Below are 16,678 nucleotides of genomic sequence, written 5' to 3'. Positions count from 1 at the left end.
AGTGCTATGGTGTAATTGCCCTGAAGTTTATGGCCTTACATAATGCTAGCACCTGCCAAATACAGCGACACAGTCACGCTTAATACTCTCCCTCCCTCTCAGTAAGCAATACCCTGACGGTGTCAATGACAATCACAAGGAGTAGTTAAACAATCACGCTGAAGACATGACCAGTCTACTTGGCGGCGGCTAGTACTAGTTACGTTTGCAACAACATTTTCACCGAAAGAAGAGGCAAACGTTTAGAAATAATAAACACCAGGCAAAGATGATGTTACCAGAGCTAGTAGGCTACCATAAAAACCCGGGATATTAGCTACTGTGTTTGCAACGTCGAGAGAAAGATTTAATTTCCCCTGTTTCTACAAAACAGATATATCATTAACCACAGTTAAACAAAAGATCGTAGATATGTTAAATTGTAATTACCGTATTTGTCCCAGCCGAATCCATGGTGGTCACACCAGTCTGGGCGTTCTGGGTCAAGGCCGGCCACTGGCAAAGCAAGAGCTTCTTCCTTGTTTCATGTACTATGCTCCAAAACGTATGTGCTGATTGGCCCAAGAGGAGTCCTATGCGCCAATGAACGCTATCTATCGATCTGCGCTCGATTGCTCTTCCTTCATCCTCCAACTACCCGGATGTCTGTCTCAGTAACTTGAAATTGAATTTGAGAACTGAATCTGAATTGTGAGAAGTGAATGTGAAGATATATAGAGAGTTTAATTTTCAGTGAGGATCACATTTTATTGGACTTCGGATCCAAACGAATAAATTCAATTTCAAATTATAAAATTCAGATTCAGTTTTTCAATGCAATTATTCAAATTAAACAATACAATTTCAAATTATGTGATTCAAATTCAGTTTTTCAATGCAATTATTCAAGTTTAGCAATTCAAATTCAAATATAAATAATTCAAATTCAGTTTCTGGTGGCACATATTTCAGCCCATAAGGGTGTGGCAACAGTGAATAACACCTTATATCTATACACCCTCCCTCATTACACAAACACATACCACCTGAAAATGATTCAATCCAATGAGCATTCAAGCTTATATGGTTTGGAGTAGGAAAATGTGCCTAGAAATAATGATTCGATCAGAATACTCACTTATCTAATAATTGCGCATGCAGTGTATGTTCAATTCTTAATGAAGAAATTGTTATTTTTGATTTTTTTAAAAACAACTATTGTAAATGTTAATTTTGGGCTTCTTTTATTAATTAAAAGTCGACTATGAATTGCATCATGCAAGTTGAGGCATTTATTGAACCCCCAGCCGCTCTGTGGAAGTCACCCTGAGAGTGACCATGGAAGGCTCTCCAAGCCAGTGCATAGGGGACAGGTGCTGGATTGGATACAGCCCTTTGCTCTATATTTGTGCATTTGTACAGTAGATAAATAAACAGATGTGTGGTAAAGTGGTGGATGAATTAGATTTACATTTGCAAGACACTTCTGAAGGTAATAATAATAAAAATAATAATAATGCAGTCTTTTATATTGAATAATTCATATTTTATTTTGCTTTAATTCAATTTGCAGGTGATAAAACATTCACATGTATCAGCGTTACAATAATGGTGTTTTTAAATATCAAATAACCATCTTTCTGGGCTTCCCGTTATCACTTTTTGCATCTACCTTGGAAAATAGTGAACTGTGAACCATAAAATCCACTGAGTATTTTTTCCAGTTCATTCAGCGTGACCATTTGCACTTTGCCATTGTTATCAGGACCTACATACCCCGCTGACTGTTTCGACATCCCCTCAACACAACAGTATGCGGTCCAGTAGTACTTGGCCACCTTCACCCCCCGACCTACATGCGTGTCACCAGGCACTACACCTGTGACCACGTAGTTCTTGGAGCAGGAGTTGAGTCGTTTAGCCAGGACCTCTTCATGTACCTTCCATTGGCCTCTGTTGAAGCGCGGGTCTTGTGGAGCCGCATTGGTCAAGGTGGAGGTGGCGATCATGGCGGAATTGACAGAGGTGTGGTAGACTGGGTATAGGTGGCCCCTGTCGTAGCCGGAGTTCTCGTAGTCTTGGTTCAAAGCCTGGTGGTCACCCCTGTTGTTGGCAGGGATTTGGTTCAGTCCGCCCATGCAGCCGTAGCTACCTCCATCGAGCTGCGACAGTCAAGGAAAATTATTTGTTAACTGTGAGGAGCAGATATCGGTTTATAGATTACGTTTTAGCGGAAATGCATGAAGTGACTGCATGAGGAGAACATGCAGGCTGAACTTGGGCTGGTGTTCCAGAACTTTCTTTATACATCAGGTAATTTAATAAACTAAAGATCTGTCATCCATTGGATTTGTCTATGAACAGTATAGAATTGAATATGCTAAATGATGATGATTCTAAGCAAGGTTTACCCATTGGCAACCTTAAAAAAGGAAAAAGATCACCAGAGATGATACAATAGTTAATGCTCCCTGTCAATAATGGCTAAACCTGTTCTGCCGGGTTTTTTTCCCAGACTGCTACTTGAACATTTGTCAGTGTGTGTAGTCCTGGGCAGCAAACAGTCAAATTCCCATTGTAAAACAAAGATAAATACAAAAAGTAATTTCATGATACGTTGAATAAACGTGTTGCTATGAATGATGTTGCAACACTCTTTAAGGCCTTGCAACAGCACTGTGTGAACAGTATTGTATAAAGTTACGAAGACTTTAAGGTATGGGAAGAAACTGCTTTGCCCACCTGAGGTTCCACATACCAGTAGTCCTTTCGTTCAATGTCTTTATGTTGAAGCTGATAGGCAGAATACACAGGAATCTTATTCTTGGTATCGTAGAGTGTGGCATAGAAGTATTGTGGTCTGTTGTTATTGTCTAGGAGACACTGGCATATCTGTTGGTAACGATTGTTGTTTGTAGAATCAACCAAGATTGTGGGATGGTTACCATCCATGAAGAACTGACTGCATTTTCTGAACAAAGTCACTTCTCCCAGGGCTAGCAGAGAGAACAATAGCAAAGCCAACGTGGCACTCCAGAGAAACATGGTGAATCAATGGTCAGTACTGCTGTAGATGAGACCGGGGTTGGAATGAGGTGTTAGTCTGGTGAGAAAACACATTGATCCTTCACCTAAATGTCCTCCTGGACATCCTGATACTGTTTGGAAAGTGTCCCAGAGTCAACATAATGGTTTCAGGCCAAATAAAACAGATCTCACAACACTGGATAGGTGTTCAATATAGCAGCTCAACATATTATATGGTGATTCAATCTAATGCTCGACAACCTAGATAATGATGACGTGGCCCAGCTGTTATTCAGTTTAATTAAACTTCCACCCAAAAATAGGCTTGGAACTTGACTTGTGGGTGTTAGTCCAGGTGCTTGGTGTTTATGGCACTAAGGAGAGACTGTAAAAAAATATTTTGGCATTCAGAACATGACTTATCTCAGAAGATTAGTAACTGACAGGTTCACACACTATGTGAGTGTGAACAGATTGTGTGGGAACTGCACAACTGTGGCCCTGTTCTTTTTAGAGGGACCACATACTGATCATACATTTATTGAAACAATTTCTAAACCTAATGTAACACAGTTTTTACATGTATATATGAATATTGTATGTTTTCTATATAGATTGTTAGAATGTTGGAATAACACACAACCATTATTATTAGTATTTCCCAGGAATCTAGTTAAATGGGACTTTCTGAGCAGTGCTTGAGGTGGATGGAAAAAACTGTCAGTGTTCCTTTTTGGTGTCAATGTTAATATTCAGGTGCATCTGTAATTTTCTCCAAAGTAATGTGGGACTGTTCAACAACTACAGGAGGCACTGGGTTGTGGTAGTTGAATTTAAAGGTGGCACAGCCAGTTTTTATAGTGTAAGGTGGTAGTTAACATTTCACACAATGGCATTGGGTTTCACTTTACTAATTTGATAAATTAAATTTCTATACTCAGGTTTCCATTATCTAAGACCAGAAAACAGTACAAACAATTTGAAAAGGTTGAGAACAGAAAAGCTGTTGGAGCCAGGACACAAGCGCAAGGAGAACGGAGGACAGTTGATAAATGGACTTCAATGAACAGGAACCAAAAACCGAAATCTGGATAAATGAACTAGGAGGGACAGGAACAAAATAAAAGATTAGCCGGAACAACGCTACCAATGGATACACTAATACAAAGAACAACAAGATAAAATGGGGAGGCTAGAACTTAAATAGGGTCCATGATCAGGGAAAACAAGCGCGGGCAATAATCAAAGAAAACAGGCATCCGTGATGAAGTGAAGGGGAGAGGGCGTTGGATTCACTGGCACGGCTGTGATGAAGTGAAGGGGAGAGGGCGTTGGATTCACTGGCACGGCTGTGATGAAGTGAAGGGGAGAGGGCGTTGGATTCACTGGCACGGCTGTGATGAAATGATGGGGAGAGGGCGTTGGATTCACTGGCACGGCTGTGATGAAGTGAAGGGGAGAGGGCGTTGGATTCACTGGCACGGCTGTGATGAAGTGAGGGGGAGAGGGCGTTGGATTCACTGGCACGGCTGTGATGAAGTGAAGGGGAGAGGGCGTTGGATTCACTGGCACGACAGAGTCCCAGAATGTGACAACAACATTGTAGTTAATCTATTTCCACCAAGTTATAACAACATGAAAAAAATATATATTTGTATCTGATTGTATTGACTATTTGGTCACATTTATACTAACCCAACACAAAGTAATAATTCAATTTGACCTTTAAGCCTGAACAATGCCAGTTTAGGTGATGACGAGTGGGTCTGAGTTCTGATCCCCGTTCAGAAGATGTGGACTGAGATATGGACATATCTCTCCACTGAAGGAACATCCGGTGAAAGAATGAATGTGAGCTTTGGCGTCCACATCATAAAAAGACACCAACCCTTCCTCATAATCCAGAAAGACTCCCACCCTCTGGGGCTTTCCTCTCAGTGACAACAGTAAAGGGGGGTCCTGCAAGGCTGCATACTGGTCCCCTTTATAATGCACTATAGCCCAGAAACCATTAGAAGGATTCACAGAGAGTTTTCCCTTTCTGTTAGCATCTCCTCTTGCTATTCCCACATCCCAGCCGGTTTTGTTCCCGACATCCACCTCCCAGTATGATCTCCCAGAGTTCAGCTTGTTGTTCCCCAGGATGCTGCCAAAGGGATCAAAGCGATCTGGACGATCGGGAAGGTCCTGGATCTTTCCTCCGTCTTTTACTTGTTTCCTGTCCTCAGAGACGATCAGCTGTTGGTTTGCCGTGTCTGGATCCAGTGTCACATCAACTGAATAATTTTAGATGGTATTTGTTACGATGAGCAGATACATGGACACATGCATGGCCTATTAGTCAGCCTGAATTGGGTTAAAATGTGGTGTACTACAAAATTAATTAGGTTGAGAATTGTCCTGAAGTCATATTGCATGTTAATGTGATTTTACACTGAAATTAAACAATACACACCTTCAAACTTCTGTATTCTCTCAAGTTCTGTGGAGAAAAATCACATATTGGGCCTGTCAGAGTAAAGTACATACAGTTGCTCTCAAATGTTCACCCTCTTGGACTTCCACATTTTATTGAGTTACAACTTGAAATCAGAATGGATTAGTGATAGGTTTCTTGGAACTAAACAACACAAAGAAAGTCCCTAATGTCAAACAGAAAATTATATTCAGCAAATTGTCAAAAATGTTTTACAAATACAAAACACAAAATAATTGATTGCATAATGTGACATATGGAGCCATGTGACAGGGGAGGGTCTACATGGCCACCAGAGGGAGGCAAAGCCCAGATCTGCTGAACACCATGTTCCTTCAGGAAAACACCTGGCCCTGATCACCCCCCCCCCCCCTACAACTGCAGGTTTCCATTTAAGCCTCAGGAAACCACACTCAAAGGGGGGAGACTATGACATGCTTAACAGGTGGGGTTACCAAACTAAGCTGGCAGTTACTTTCAGGATCACTTTTGGTTCTTTTCTGGTTGTGAAACGTACATAAGGGTGTGAATATGTGCAAACAATTATTTTCTGTTTTGTTTTTGTTAATCACTGATGATCAGTGGCAAACACTCAGTCTACTTTGATTTCATATTGTAAAACATTATAATGTGGGGGATAAAGAATTAAGAAGCACTGGGTAGTTATAGCAACACATCAAGCTAAGCACAAAGCACTGGGTAGTTATAGCAACACATCAAGCTAAGCACAAAGCACTGGGTAGTTAAAGCAACACATCAAGCTAAGCACAAAGCACTGGGTAGTTATAGCAACACATCAGGCTAAGCACAAAACACTGGGTAGTTATAGCAACACATCAGGCTAAGCACAAAGCACTGGGTAGTTATAGCAACACATCAGGCTAAGCACAAAGCACTGGGTAGTTATAGCAACACATCAGGCTAAGCACAAAACACTGGGTAGTTATAGCAACACATCAGGCTAAGCACAAAGCACTGGGTAGTTATAGCAACACATCAGGCTAAGCACAAAGCACTGGGTAGTTATAGCTACACATCAGGCTAAGCACAAAGCACTGGGTAGTTATAGCAACACATCAGGCTAAGCACAAAGCACTGGGTAGTTATAGCAACACATCAGGCTAAGCACAAAGCACTGGGTAGTTACAGCAACACATCAAGCTAAGCACAAAGCACTGGGTAGTTACAGCAACACATCAAGCTAAGCACAAAGCACTGGGTAGTTATAGCAACACATCAGGCTAAGCACAGAGCACTGGGTAGTTATAGCAACACATCAAGCTAAGCACAAATCACTGGGTAGTTATAGCAACACATCAAGCTAAGCACAAAGCACTGGGTAGTTATAGCAACACATCAAGCTAAGCACAAAGCACTGGGTAGTTACAGCAACACATCAAGCTAAGCACAAAGCATTGGGTAGTTATAGCAACACATCAAGCTAAGCACAAAGCACTGGGTAGTTATAGCAACACATCAAGCTAAGCACAAAGCACTGGGTAATTATAGCAACACATCAAGCTAAGCACAAAGCCCTTGAGAGTAGAACTAAACGGTAGTAGGTATCGTTTACACTTTCTATATTGTGTCTGGATCTTTTACCAATTGAGGACAGCGTCTCCAGCTCCTGCTTAATTTTCTCCAACATGGCACTCCAGCTGCTCCTCATGGTTCCAAAAGAAAGTGTGGTATCAACAGAGACACGGGTCCAATCCCGCATTTCACCCTGTCTTGGTAAGGATGGGAAAGTCTGGTGCAGAAAAGACAGGGAGAGAGGAGAGGGAGACAACAGAGAGGAAGAGGATAGAGGGACAGAACAGAGGGAGAGAGAAGGGGAGAGAAAAAGAGGGGAGAAGGAAATGGAATAGGTTAGAAAATACAGAGAGGGAAGAAAAGTGGAGAAGTATGAGAGGGAGGGAGGAAAAGCGAAATAGCAATAGAAACATGATCTTTTTCCATTGTATTATTATATTGTTAGTGCATGATTCAATTCATACATTTCATACAAAAAGTATACCCACTCTGGTCCAATAAAAAATATGCATCTTACACATAACGGTCCACAGACGCATGCATCTAGCGGCATGCCTCAGTCTGTCTGTTCACCCAGCTTCAAAACACTGTGTGGTGCTGGTAGAGGTCCTTTGTCGTCTTCAGATGATCCTCGTAAAAAGGGTGAAAGGGTTTAAGTCCCTCACCTGCAGAAAGTGAATGTGATCCTCCAGGTGGGCAATGTCCTCCATGTGTGCAGTCATATCTTTCAGTCTTCTGATCTCTCTCTCCAGCTCCCGGGTGAGTTCCGCTGCCTCTCTCTCCAAAACCAGCTGTCTTTCTTCCAGCGGTCTGACAGCTGCTTTCTGAGCCTCCTTTACAGCCACCACCAGGGTCTCAAACACAGTGTCAATCTCCCTTCTCTCCCTGTTAATTTGGACCTACAAAGTTAGATGGTAGGGAACAACTCAGTATCAACCAATTGAACAGTGTTTCAACATTCTCTGGATGAGATACCAGCGCGAACCTCATAGTGTGTCGTGCCTAATTACTGTCAGAAAGCCAACGGATTGTCTCTCGACGTGGACGTTTATTCAGACTCACAAGGGACTCACCTTTTTGCAGACAGTCCAGATGTATTTTTCTCTCTTAATTCTCTCTGTCTTTGTGCTTGTAACTCTGTCTTATCTGCATCATTTCAGTCATCAATAAGTGTGTTTGCAGGTAGTTACTGACTATATCAAGCATCACCTTGCATTGCTCCACGGACACCCGGATCTCCTCTGCCTTGCCTTGCCTCTCTAGGATCTTCTCCTGCATTTCTGCTTTAGTGCTGCCCAGCTCACCCTGGGAAATTCAAACAGGTGGAAACGCGAAGAAAAGGCGGTGAATCTCGGTTCAATCAATTTCGTTTGTTCAGTATGCCCTGTCGTTCGAAACAACCAGACACCGTACACCGGTCAATACCACTAAACGTCTGCAGCCATAATGGAACCTGCTGGAAGTATAGCCTCACCTTCTTCTGTTCCCACTCCATTTCTGCTGAGACGACTTCGCAGCCCTCGTCCACACAGAGGGCACAGACACAACGCCCCTCCGCCCTGCTGTACAGCTCCAGGGGTCGGCCGTGGGTCAGACATGCCCTCCCATCCAGGTCCTCGACCGGAGCCACCAACCTGTGTGCGCATTTTGGACTTTTCAATCAAGAAATCGACAAGTATAAGTATTATACTATAAGTATTTTTGTTTATATTTTTGAAGTTTCATATTTTTTCTGTGTATAAGACATTTACAAATTAACCTGTGGCCCTTCAGACGTTTTACAGAGTTGTGGGGTCTCAGGTGAGTCTGACAGTATGATGCCAGACACACCAGACAGGACTTATGGGCTTTAAGCTTCCTCTTGGTGCAGATGTCACAGGCCACGTCCCCCTGAGCTCCGGAATATTCCCCAGGGTCCATATCATTGGCCTTCTTCAGTTCTTCAATCAGGGTCCTGAGAATGATGTTTACCTGTGAGTGGTATTAAATATGAATAACATGGCACAATGAGCTGAGGTATCATAATGAATGCAATAACCACAAAAAATGAAGTACAAATCAGATAACAATGTTTCGGATATTGGTTTCTATTTACAAAATGTTGATGCAGAGCTGGAGCTTTAATGACTGCGATGGGTGCACGGCACCCATGGCAGCCAATCACAGGGGCCCCCAAGAAGTTTATCTTATGGTTGAAAAATTTAGAGCAAGCACAATAAAAATACATTATGATTAATTTGCTACATACTATTTAGTTGACATTGAAGTGATGTCATATGATTCCATAATGCATTTGTATGATTGATGATTCTGTGACCGGGTGGGCGTGTAGCCAGCGTTGCCAGATGGGACAGTTTCCCCCTTAATTGGACTATTTTTCATGACAGTTTGCAGTTTTTATGTGGAGTCCGTGGGTAACTGGGCCTAAATTGTCAGTGAATCTGGCAACCCTTGGTATAAAGTCGGATTTTGTCGGCTCGTTTGCTAAGGATATGAACAGTGGAAAATTAAGTAACAAAACATCAAAATAGAACGTACATATATCTGCCACTCAGAGGAAAGAAAATAAATACCTTATACAAATTAAATATAATGATATGTGCCCTTGAGCATCGCAGCTTATAGCGAAAGGAGATTACAGTTATGATCCAGGTCCAAAAGCAGCCAGCAGCGAAGATTTGTAACTGCAGGTATGTTTTGTTTTAATAACAAGCTTAATAACAAGCTTCTGTTCATCATGGTACGTGAAACATTTTTGGGAGAATAGTATTGTAGCGACCTTGGTACGGCCTCTACTTGCCCCTCTAACTGGGATGCCCCTATTTGGAGTGGTGGGTAGTGCGCCTGCCACGGAACTGAAGGTTGTGGGTTTGAGACACTGCCCACCAGATGCTACAGTATTATATACTATTAACATATATATATATACTGTATTATCTGCCTCTCATTTAGTTGAAAAATCAGGTAACAAGACTTTTGCGATGGGGGTGGTGGTTAGGGGGGCCACCGCAGCTAAAGTTCACACCCATGGGAGAGAAAGCTAAGCTCTGCCACTGTGTTGATGTATATACTGCCCCCTATCTAGGGGTAAAGGCAAAAACCCAGTGTGTTCCACTGACTTTCTGGGGCATACATTCACCTTTGGGCTCCTCCCCAGGTGCCCCTTGCACAGGGGGCATACGAGGTCGTTAATTTGGAGGTTTCGGTCCAGGCAGGTCTGACAGAAGGTGTGGCCACAGGGTGTTGTGACGGGGTCCTCAAACAGTCCCAGGCAGATAGAGCACATGAGATGGTTTGCAATCACAACAGGGGTGTCCATGGAGACAGAAGATGAGGAAGCGACGGCCATGTCTGATAGAGTGATATACTGTAGAATTCACCCAGAATGTGTAATGACATTAAACGGCATAGAGAGTTGGCGTCATATTTTGTCTTTAACCCCTGTTATAAAAATAATGTTCCTTGAAAATTGTTCCAAATTATATACCTATTATTTTAGTTTTTACTACTATTATGCAATGTATGGATGCATTAGAACACATAAAACATTATTTTGGTCATCAACAACCTAGGAGCAAAGCATTCATTACAAATATGGGTCTTTAGGTTTTTATGTAGATAGAATTTTTAGGAATATAAGAAACTGCATAGTTTTAAAAGTAATTATTCTGTTAACTGATACCTAAAAACGTTTGATGACTTCCTGGTATTTGTCCAAAGCTTAACTTGTAGGAAACAAATTACCTCTAAAAATTACACACATGACATCCTCCCTCTGGGGAGTTTGACTTGGCCAATCAGAAGTCTAAACAAGGATTAGCTGGCATATCAGCTGTCTACCCACACGCATATTTTATTTAATGGGTGTAGACATACCTTTAAGTTGTTGGGGTTTGCTCAGACTATTTTACTACTTTTGCTTTAACCTTATCATTATCTTCAATCCCATTCAAAATACTTTTCATGGTGAAGATTAGGTTGCCCTCTGTTGATCAACACTACAACACCATCATAAAGTCTGTAGTTGTCTATTTGCTTCATTCAAATTAGAGAGAAATATTATTACTTCTACTTGTTCTACTAAGACATGCAGGAATGCCAACAAAAGATTTTGACAAAGCCACACCTTTTTAAATGAGAAAAGACTAACACCTTTTATATCACAATCACAATTCAGTTTAGAAAACTCCAATGTGTTAGATTGTCTCGTATATGTAAATAGAAAACTTCCATGTTAGCAACACATTGGACACACTACAAATATGATTCCATGGTAATCTATGTCAACACATTATGAAATGTACAGCAGTATAATGTACACATAAAAGCCGTTCTACAAGTAAAAACATATTGCCATTACCTTCCAGCTGATGTGATCTTGATTCACCCTTGGCTCAATAAGTGTTTTATCTCTCTGGGTTCGCTTCCTTTTCCTTTGTCTTTAGTTTCGTTTCACCCAACATCAATACCAAAACCTTTCCTTGAATGATGTACATTGTCATCATTGATGTAACGCCATGCAAATGTTTTTGGCAACCCTGTGAGTTTTGTGTGTGCGTGTGCGTGTGTGTGTGTGTGTGTCTGTTTTTCTAACTTAAATATATAATTAAAATGTCATCTAACTATGGTTGAATCAGAAGAAACTGACTACCGGTGACTCCTGATCCCATTTTAAAAATGAAAACAGATTTAGGGCAAACTTTACAATTGGTTATAGTTAGGTTTACTATAGGATTTGCAAAAGTAACAGATTTTAGTTAACTTGGGTGTCCCATTTTAGATAGCTATAAGTAAACATGTATGTGGCGTGTGGTGCCTGCATCTATGCTTTTAAGTCAACTAACTTCCCTAAATTTATTACAGACGTTTTGCTACTATTGTATTCAATGAGGTGTACAATAGAAAATATTTATTCAAGCCAGTGACAAACTTTGTTAAATGCACACAGAAGTGGACAAATCTGCCGTCTTCATGTTGTGTTTTGGCAAAGTATTGCTAAGGAAAAGTTAAATTAGGTCAATATTGTTGGGATGCTAGATGCTGATTTGATGAGCAACATTCCAAGTCTTACTGTACTGGCACAAACAACTAAGCCATTACAAATAAAATGGCCCTAGTCACTCTCCCTCCAGGTGCCCACTTCAAATAAATACTGTAGGTTTGCAGAAGTTAGCTATCTAGCAATCAAGTGACAAGAACATTAGCCCTGCCTACATGGCAACTACTTTTGAATGAAAGGACAGTTTACAAATATTGGGAGAATAGTTTACAAAATAATCAACTGGTTCTGTGGAAATAACTAACAACCATTTGGTCTGGACTATATCTTCTGGTGAAATAATTCAATTTTATAAATGTACAGAGCAGAATACTGTTTTATTTCAATATTTATTAATTCTAATATGTTTAACCACTTCCCGTGATTTATTTAAATAACACATTGAGATTGAAATCTTTGCAAGAAATAAATGCAGCCATGAATTCAACTATGACTGCTCGGAAGGCAACTGCATGCTGAATTTCCTCCGATAATTTGGGTGCTTTGCTGAGACATTGACATAAGTACACCAATTAAAACGACATGTTTTCAGTAAACCCAGGTAAAAAGTGATTTAAAAAACAAAAACAATTATGTTATGTACAATAATTCATTTACTACATAAAAAGGGATTTAAAAACATATCTACATGAAAAAGGATGGTTGCAAAAATGATTTTATTTAAAAATCCGGAGTCGAACGACGTGTCATGAATATCATTGTAGTTTTGGGTCTCTGGATGGTATTTCCAGTTTCTCCTGAAGTTCATGGAGCAGAGACTTGAGGACATGTGACCAGTCTTTAGTATGTAGAGGGGAGGACAGTGACGGGAACCGCTGGATGTGTAGAAGGTGTAAAACAAACAATATCACATTGTAACGTGTATATCCTTCCTATTGATGTTTTTAACTGAATTTATATTTTAGTTGACAGCACAAATACAAGCATGTCATTTTTTACAAAGGAAATAAGGTCACTGACCTGTAAGAGATGGAGATGGTCATCAGTGTGTGAGAGCTGCTCCAGCTCAGAGCTTCTTGTCTTCAGCTCGACGATTTCCTGCTCCAGGTTTTTGATGAGACCTTCTGCTTGCTTCTCTGCAGCTGTCTTCTTCTCAGCTCCGTCAACGATCGCCACTGAAAGCTGGATGTCCTCCACCTTCTTAGTTTTCTCTTGGATCATCTGTTGAACCTTTATCAATGACTTTTTTAACTTATTCTGCAGAGGAAACAAAGATATTAAACATTTCTGAAAATTGAACAAATTTGGAACAAGATTTCTTTCTAGCTGGACAAACACTTCAAACGATAGTAAAATATTTCAAAATTCTGTATCATGGCAACACATAAGTAACAGTTTCCGAATGTAAAAACATTTTTTGAATAAAAATGCTTGCTGCAAATTACTTATTTTCTATTGACAAAAATTACTTTGCATATCAAATGAATGCAATTTGAAAACTCAGAAGAAGAAAAAAGAAGACAAAAAACAAAGAAATGTTCCTTGCCTTCCTTTTTATCGCTTCCTTGGTGATGGTGACCAGCCGATGGCCCCTGTGATCAGTCTGGGTACACGTAGCACATACTAAGGTCTGATCACTCCGACAAAACTTCTCCAACTGCCTCCCATGAAGCCTGCAGACAGGGTCCTCCAGGTTCTTCCACACAGTGACCAGCGGGTGGCGTCCTAGAATCGTGTCCCTGTAATGGGGCTCCAGGTGGGGCTCGCAGTAAGATTTCAGGCACACGAGGCAGGACTTCGACGCTCGCCGACGCTTTTCTGGACAGTCATTGCAGGGCACCTCGCCAGCTCTCAGTGGGTCTGGGTTCTCCTGCCACCGGGCCCCTGTGTGTTGGGTCTGCTCTGTTTGAAGCTGTTGCAGTTCTCCGCTCTTTGGATCACTACCATTGTTGTCACATGGGGCGCCAGTATGTACGGTTTGCTCCGTGTTCAACTGCGGCCTGATGGTGACAAATTGTATAGGTGACACTATTTAGCTGTGAAGTTTGGTATACCTAAGAACTTAGCGATGGACACGTTTATTCAGAATGGGGGATCATCTTTTAAAGATGTTGAGTTTACTACGGAATTTGATATTTCTGTAGTCAATGCCTCTTCCACTCTTCTAGCTGTTTTTCCACTCATGCTCTTTACCTGACAGGGAAGCGAGTCATACATAGTGGACACTTGGAGTCACATTGCCTCCAGTACTCCCCGATGCAGCTCAGGCAAAAGCGGTGGCCACAGGGGATGCTGACCGGACTGGTGAAGTGGTCTAAACAGATGCAGCATCGAGGCGGCGCAGACATCTCCATGAATACTGTGGGGGACAGTGATATCAAATAGGACAATTGCACGTTTAATGGCAGGACTTTTCCTTTCACTTAGGTGAAATCAGTGCCGGCTCTATCCATTTGGGGGTCCTAAGCAATCAGTCAGGGGCTCCCTAGCAGTCGGAGGCCCTGTAGCGGTTGGGGGCCCTTAAGTGACTGCTTATGTTGCTTATGCCTGGAGCCGGCCCTGGGTAAAATTATGATACATTGGACAATGTAAGAGGCACAATTGGACTATCAATATTGTAAAAGAAATTCCTCCCAATCAGGTACTTGGTACATCCAAAATTAAAACAATTTTGTGATCCATTTATCTAATAAGAAAAGCAAGGGTATTTATTGTTGACCTTGTTAGGTTGTTAGTTGGATGTATAAGATTAGGGCACACAGGCCCGTTCAAGGGAGGATAGGGAGACTTTTGATCTGCTTCCGCGCTGGAATTTCCCCACGTTTCAACTTGTACCCAAACCTGTCGGTTTGAAATTGAATCCAATGCCATACTCGTATTGTTAACCTGTCATTGAGTGAAAGACACTCCTGTTTTTGATTTTGTTATGACAAAACAATTAAATGGGGTTTGTTTCTAGGATGACTGCTCGACCACTTCTTCAGGGGCGGGGCATAAAAAGTGTGAAAGAAATACAACACGTCTGGATTCTGTGACGTTGTTCAGATTGTTAAGGGTTTTTTATTGACGGATTCACAGAATTCACGTGACAAACAAAGAAACGTCCCGGATCACACACCCCAGGGAGCTTAGGAATGCACAACTGCAAAATAACCCGGAACTGGGTGCTGTAAAACATTCTACTTCCCGAATCAAAAACACCTTTAAATGGCAAGTCAATTTACAGATACGCTGAATTTTTATATAGTAACAGAATACACACAATTTACAATCACTCTATAAACAACGACTTTATGAACATAAAGTATGATAATGTTTTATGAGTTATGAGCCGCAATCAATAGTATTGGGCTGTAAAGGGAATAGGGTTGGATATGGGAGGCATTGTTATTGACACTCTTCCGAAACGTTACATTAAACATAATGTGGCAGTTCCCCAGACCCGGATTCCTATTAAAGTAGAAGTGTTCTGCTGTCCTAGACTTGACCTGTAAAGTAGGCCCTGGACCAGGTCCAAAAAGGCACATCACAGTAAAGCACAACATAACCCATATAACCAATTTTACATAAGTTAGTTCATAGTTTATATAAACCCTCTGGCCAGACTACTGTCTATAGCTTCTAGAGAATATATCAGCCTACAGGCATGATACAACATTCTACTACACTGTAGAAACAGTGATATTTTATATCTGTACATTTCTTCATTAATATTGATATTCAAATAATAATCCAAAATGTATTTTACCTTCCTGCTCTGTGCCAGAATGGAAGGACATGAAGTCAGATCCCAGGCCTAGTGGTTCAACTGGTCTGTTGTGCTCTAAGCACTATCACTCTTACTGATGCTCTCCTTGTCCAATCACATGGACAGGGCACTCCTTGTCACTGCTTGGAAGTGGGCGGATCCTTTAGTCTGTGTTTGTATTGCAGCTTTCCTGCCACAGCTGTTCTCATAAATATTCCCTTATGTGGAGTTGGTCCTGCGATAATTTGTACTTTCCCCTCTTGCAAAACATGTGTAGTAATTTTTTTTACATAATTGAAAAGGATTTCACGAAACTAATGATAACATGGTATATGTATTATTATGCATTCCTTTTTTATATTTTTATATATAATCTTTATGAGAACATGACATACACAATACATGTTAATTGTGCCCTGATGAGATGAGGATGGAGGCACTTGCCTAATCTACCTAATGATGAGTCTGTCATTGGCCAAGATGGGGTATATTCCATGTCACGTTCATTTTCAAATGCCATGTTTTCTTTTTCATCTGGCTATGAGCTGTGATGTGTAAAACAATACACATTTTAGTAAACTTAGTTTGAGTCATTATTCACCGGAGTCCTTTTGGAGGCTACTTTGCTGACTGTTCATGTTTGAAGTGGTTAAAGAGCAGATTGTCAATTGTGGGTATGTGTACATCTGGCTCTAGTTCTTAGAGCATATATCGCCCTCTACAGGCATATACAGCATGAAACCACTAAGTAGAAAACCACAAATGAAAACATACACTACCCAAAACAAATGAAGGTAACATGTAATCATCAAAGTATAACACCAAGTCAATTAAACTTCAGGGATCTCAATCTGTCCAGTTAGGAAGCGTTTTCTGGACAGTCATTGCAGGGCACCTCGCCACCTGTTTTGGTGCA

The 16,678-nt window shown here is 41.0% G+C and overlaps 2 protein-coding genes across 2 annotated transcripts; both read right to left on the bottom strand.

Moving 5' to 3' along the window:
* Positions 1-1,540: 1,540 nt before the first annotated feature.
* wu:fd46g04 (endonuclease domain-containing 1 protein) lies at positions 1,541-4,357 on the bottom strand. The gene is made up of 2 exons (XM_010864518.3): positions 2,722-4,357; positions 1,541-2,141 (listed from the first exon to the last, which is right to left on the bottom strand). The coding sequence occupies exons 1-2, from the start codon at positions 3,022-3,024 to the stop codon at positions 1,635-1,637; spliced, it is 810 nt and encodes a 269-aa protein (XP_010862820.1). The 5' UTR covers positions 3,025-4,357; the 3' UTR covers positions 1,541-1,634.
* Positions 4,358-4,503: 146 nt separating this feature from the next.
* On the bottom strand, positions 4,504-16,466 carry LOC105006153 (E3 ubiquitin-protein ligase TRIM39). The gene is made up of 14 exons (XM_029117430.2): positions 15,763-16,466; positions 14,208-14,373; positions 13,561-14,014; positions 13,035-13,271; positions 12,774-12,889; positions 11,376-11,454; positions 10,155-10,382; positions 8,775-8,986; positions 8,490-8,649; positions 8,225-8,320; positions 7,681-7,914; positions 7,085-7,232; positions 5,462-5,488; positions 4,504-5,282 (listed from the first exon to the last, which is right to left on the bottom strand). Exons 1-14 carry the CDS (start codon positions 15,791-15,793, stop codon positions 4,753-4,755), a joined length of 2,718 nt encoding a protein of 905 aa, XP_028973263.2. The 5' UTR covers positions 15,794-16,466; the 3' UTR covers positions 4,504-4,752.
* Positions 16,467-16,678: the final 212 nt, after the last annotated feature.

Source organism: Esox lucius, chromosome 24 (assembly GCF_011004845.1).
Source record: "Esox lucius isolate fEsoLuc1 chromosome 24, fEsoLuc1.pri, whole genome shotgun sequence".
Classification (NCBI taxonomy): Eukaryota; Metazoa; Chordata; class Actinopteri; order Esociformes; family Esocidae; genus Esox; species Esox lucius.
The sequence above is the reverse complement of the archived record's forward strand: the minus strand, read 5'-3'. Positions and strand labels throughout refer to the sequence as shown.

What these genes read in the sequence shown, in the direction of transcription:
- wu:fd46g04 (XM_010864518.3), bottom strand. Translation starts at nt 3,024, where the DNA reads ATGTTTCTCTGGAGTGCCACGTTGGCTTTGCTATTGTTCTCTCTGCTA. An exon ending in ACTGGTATGTGGAACCTCAG is followed by an intron (nt 2,142 to 2,721) that starts GTGGGCAAAGCA and finishes TGACTGTCGCAG; the next exon opens with CTCGATGGAGGTAGCTACGG.
- LOC105006153 (XM_029117430.2), bottom strand. Translation starts at nt 15,793, where the DNA reads ATGTCCTTCCATTCTGGCACAGAGCAGGAAG. An exon ending in AAGATCACATCAGCTGGAAG is followed by an intron (nt 10,383 to 11,375) that starts GTAATGGCAATA and finishes TGAATTCTACAG; the next exon opens with TATATCACTCTATCAGACAT. An exon ending in GAGAATACAGAAGTTTGAAG is followed by an intron (nt 5,283 to 5,461) that starts GTGTGTATTGTT and finishes AAAATTATTCAG; the next exon opens with TTGATGTGACACTGGATCCA.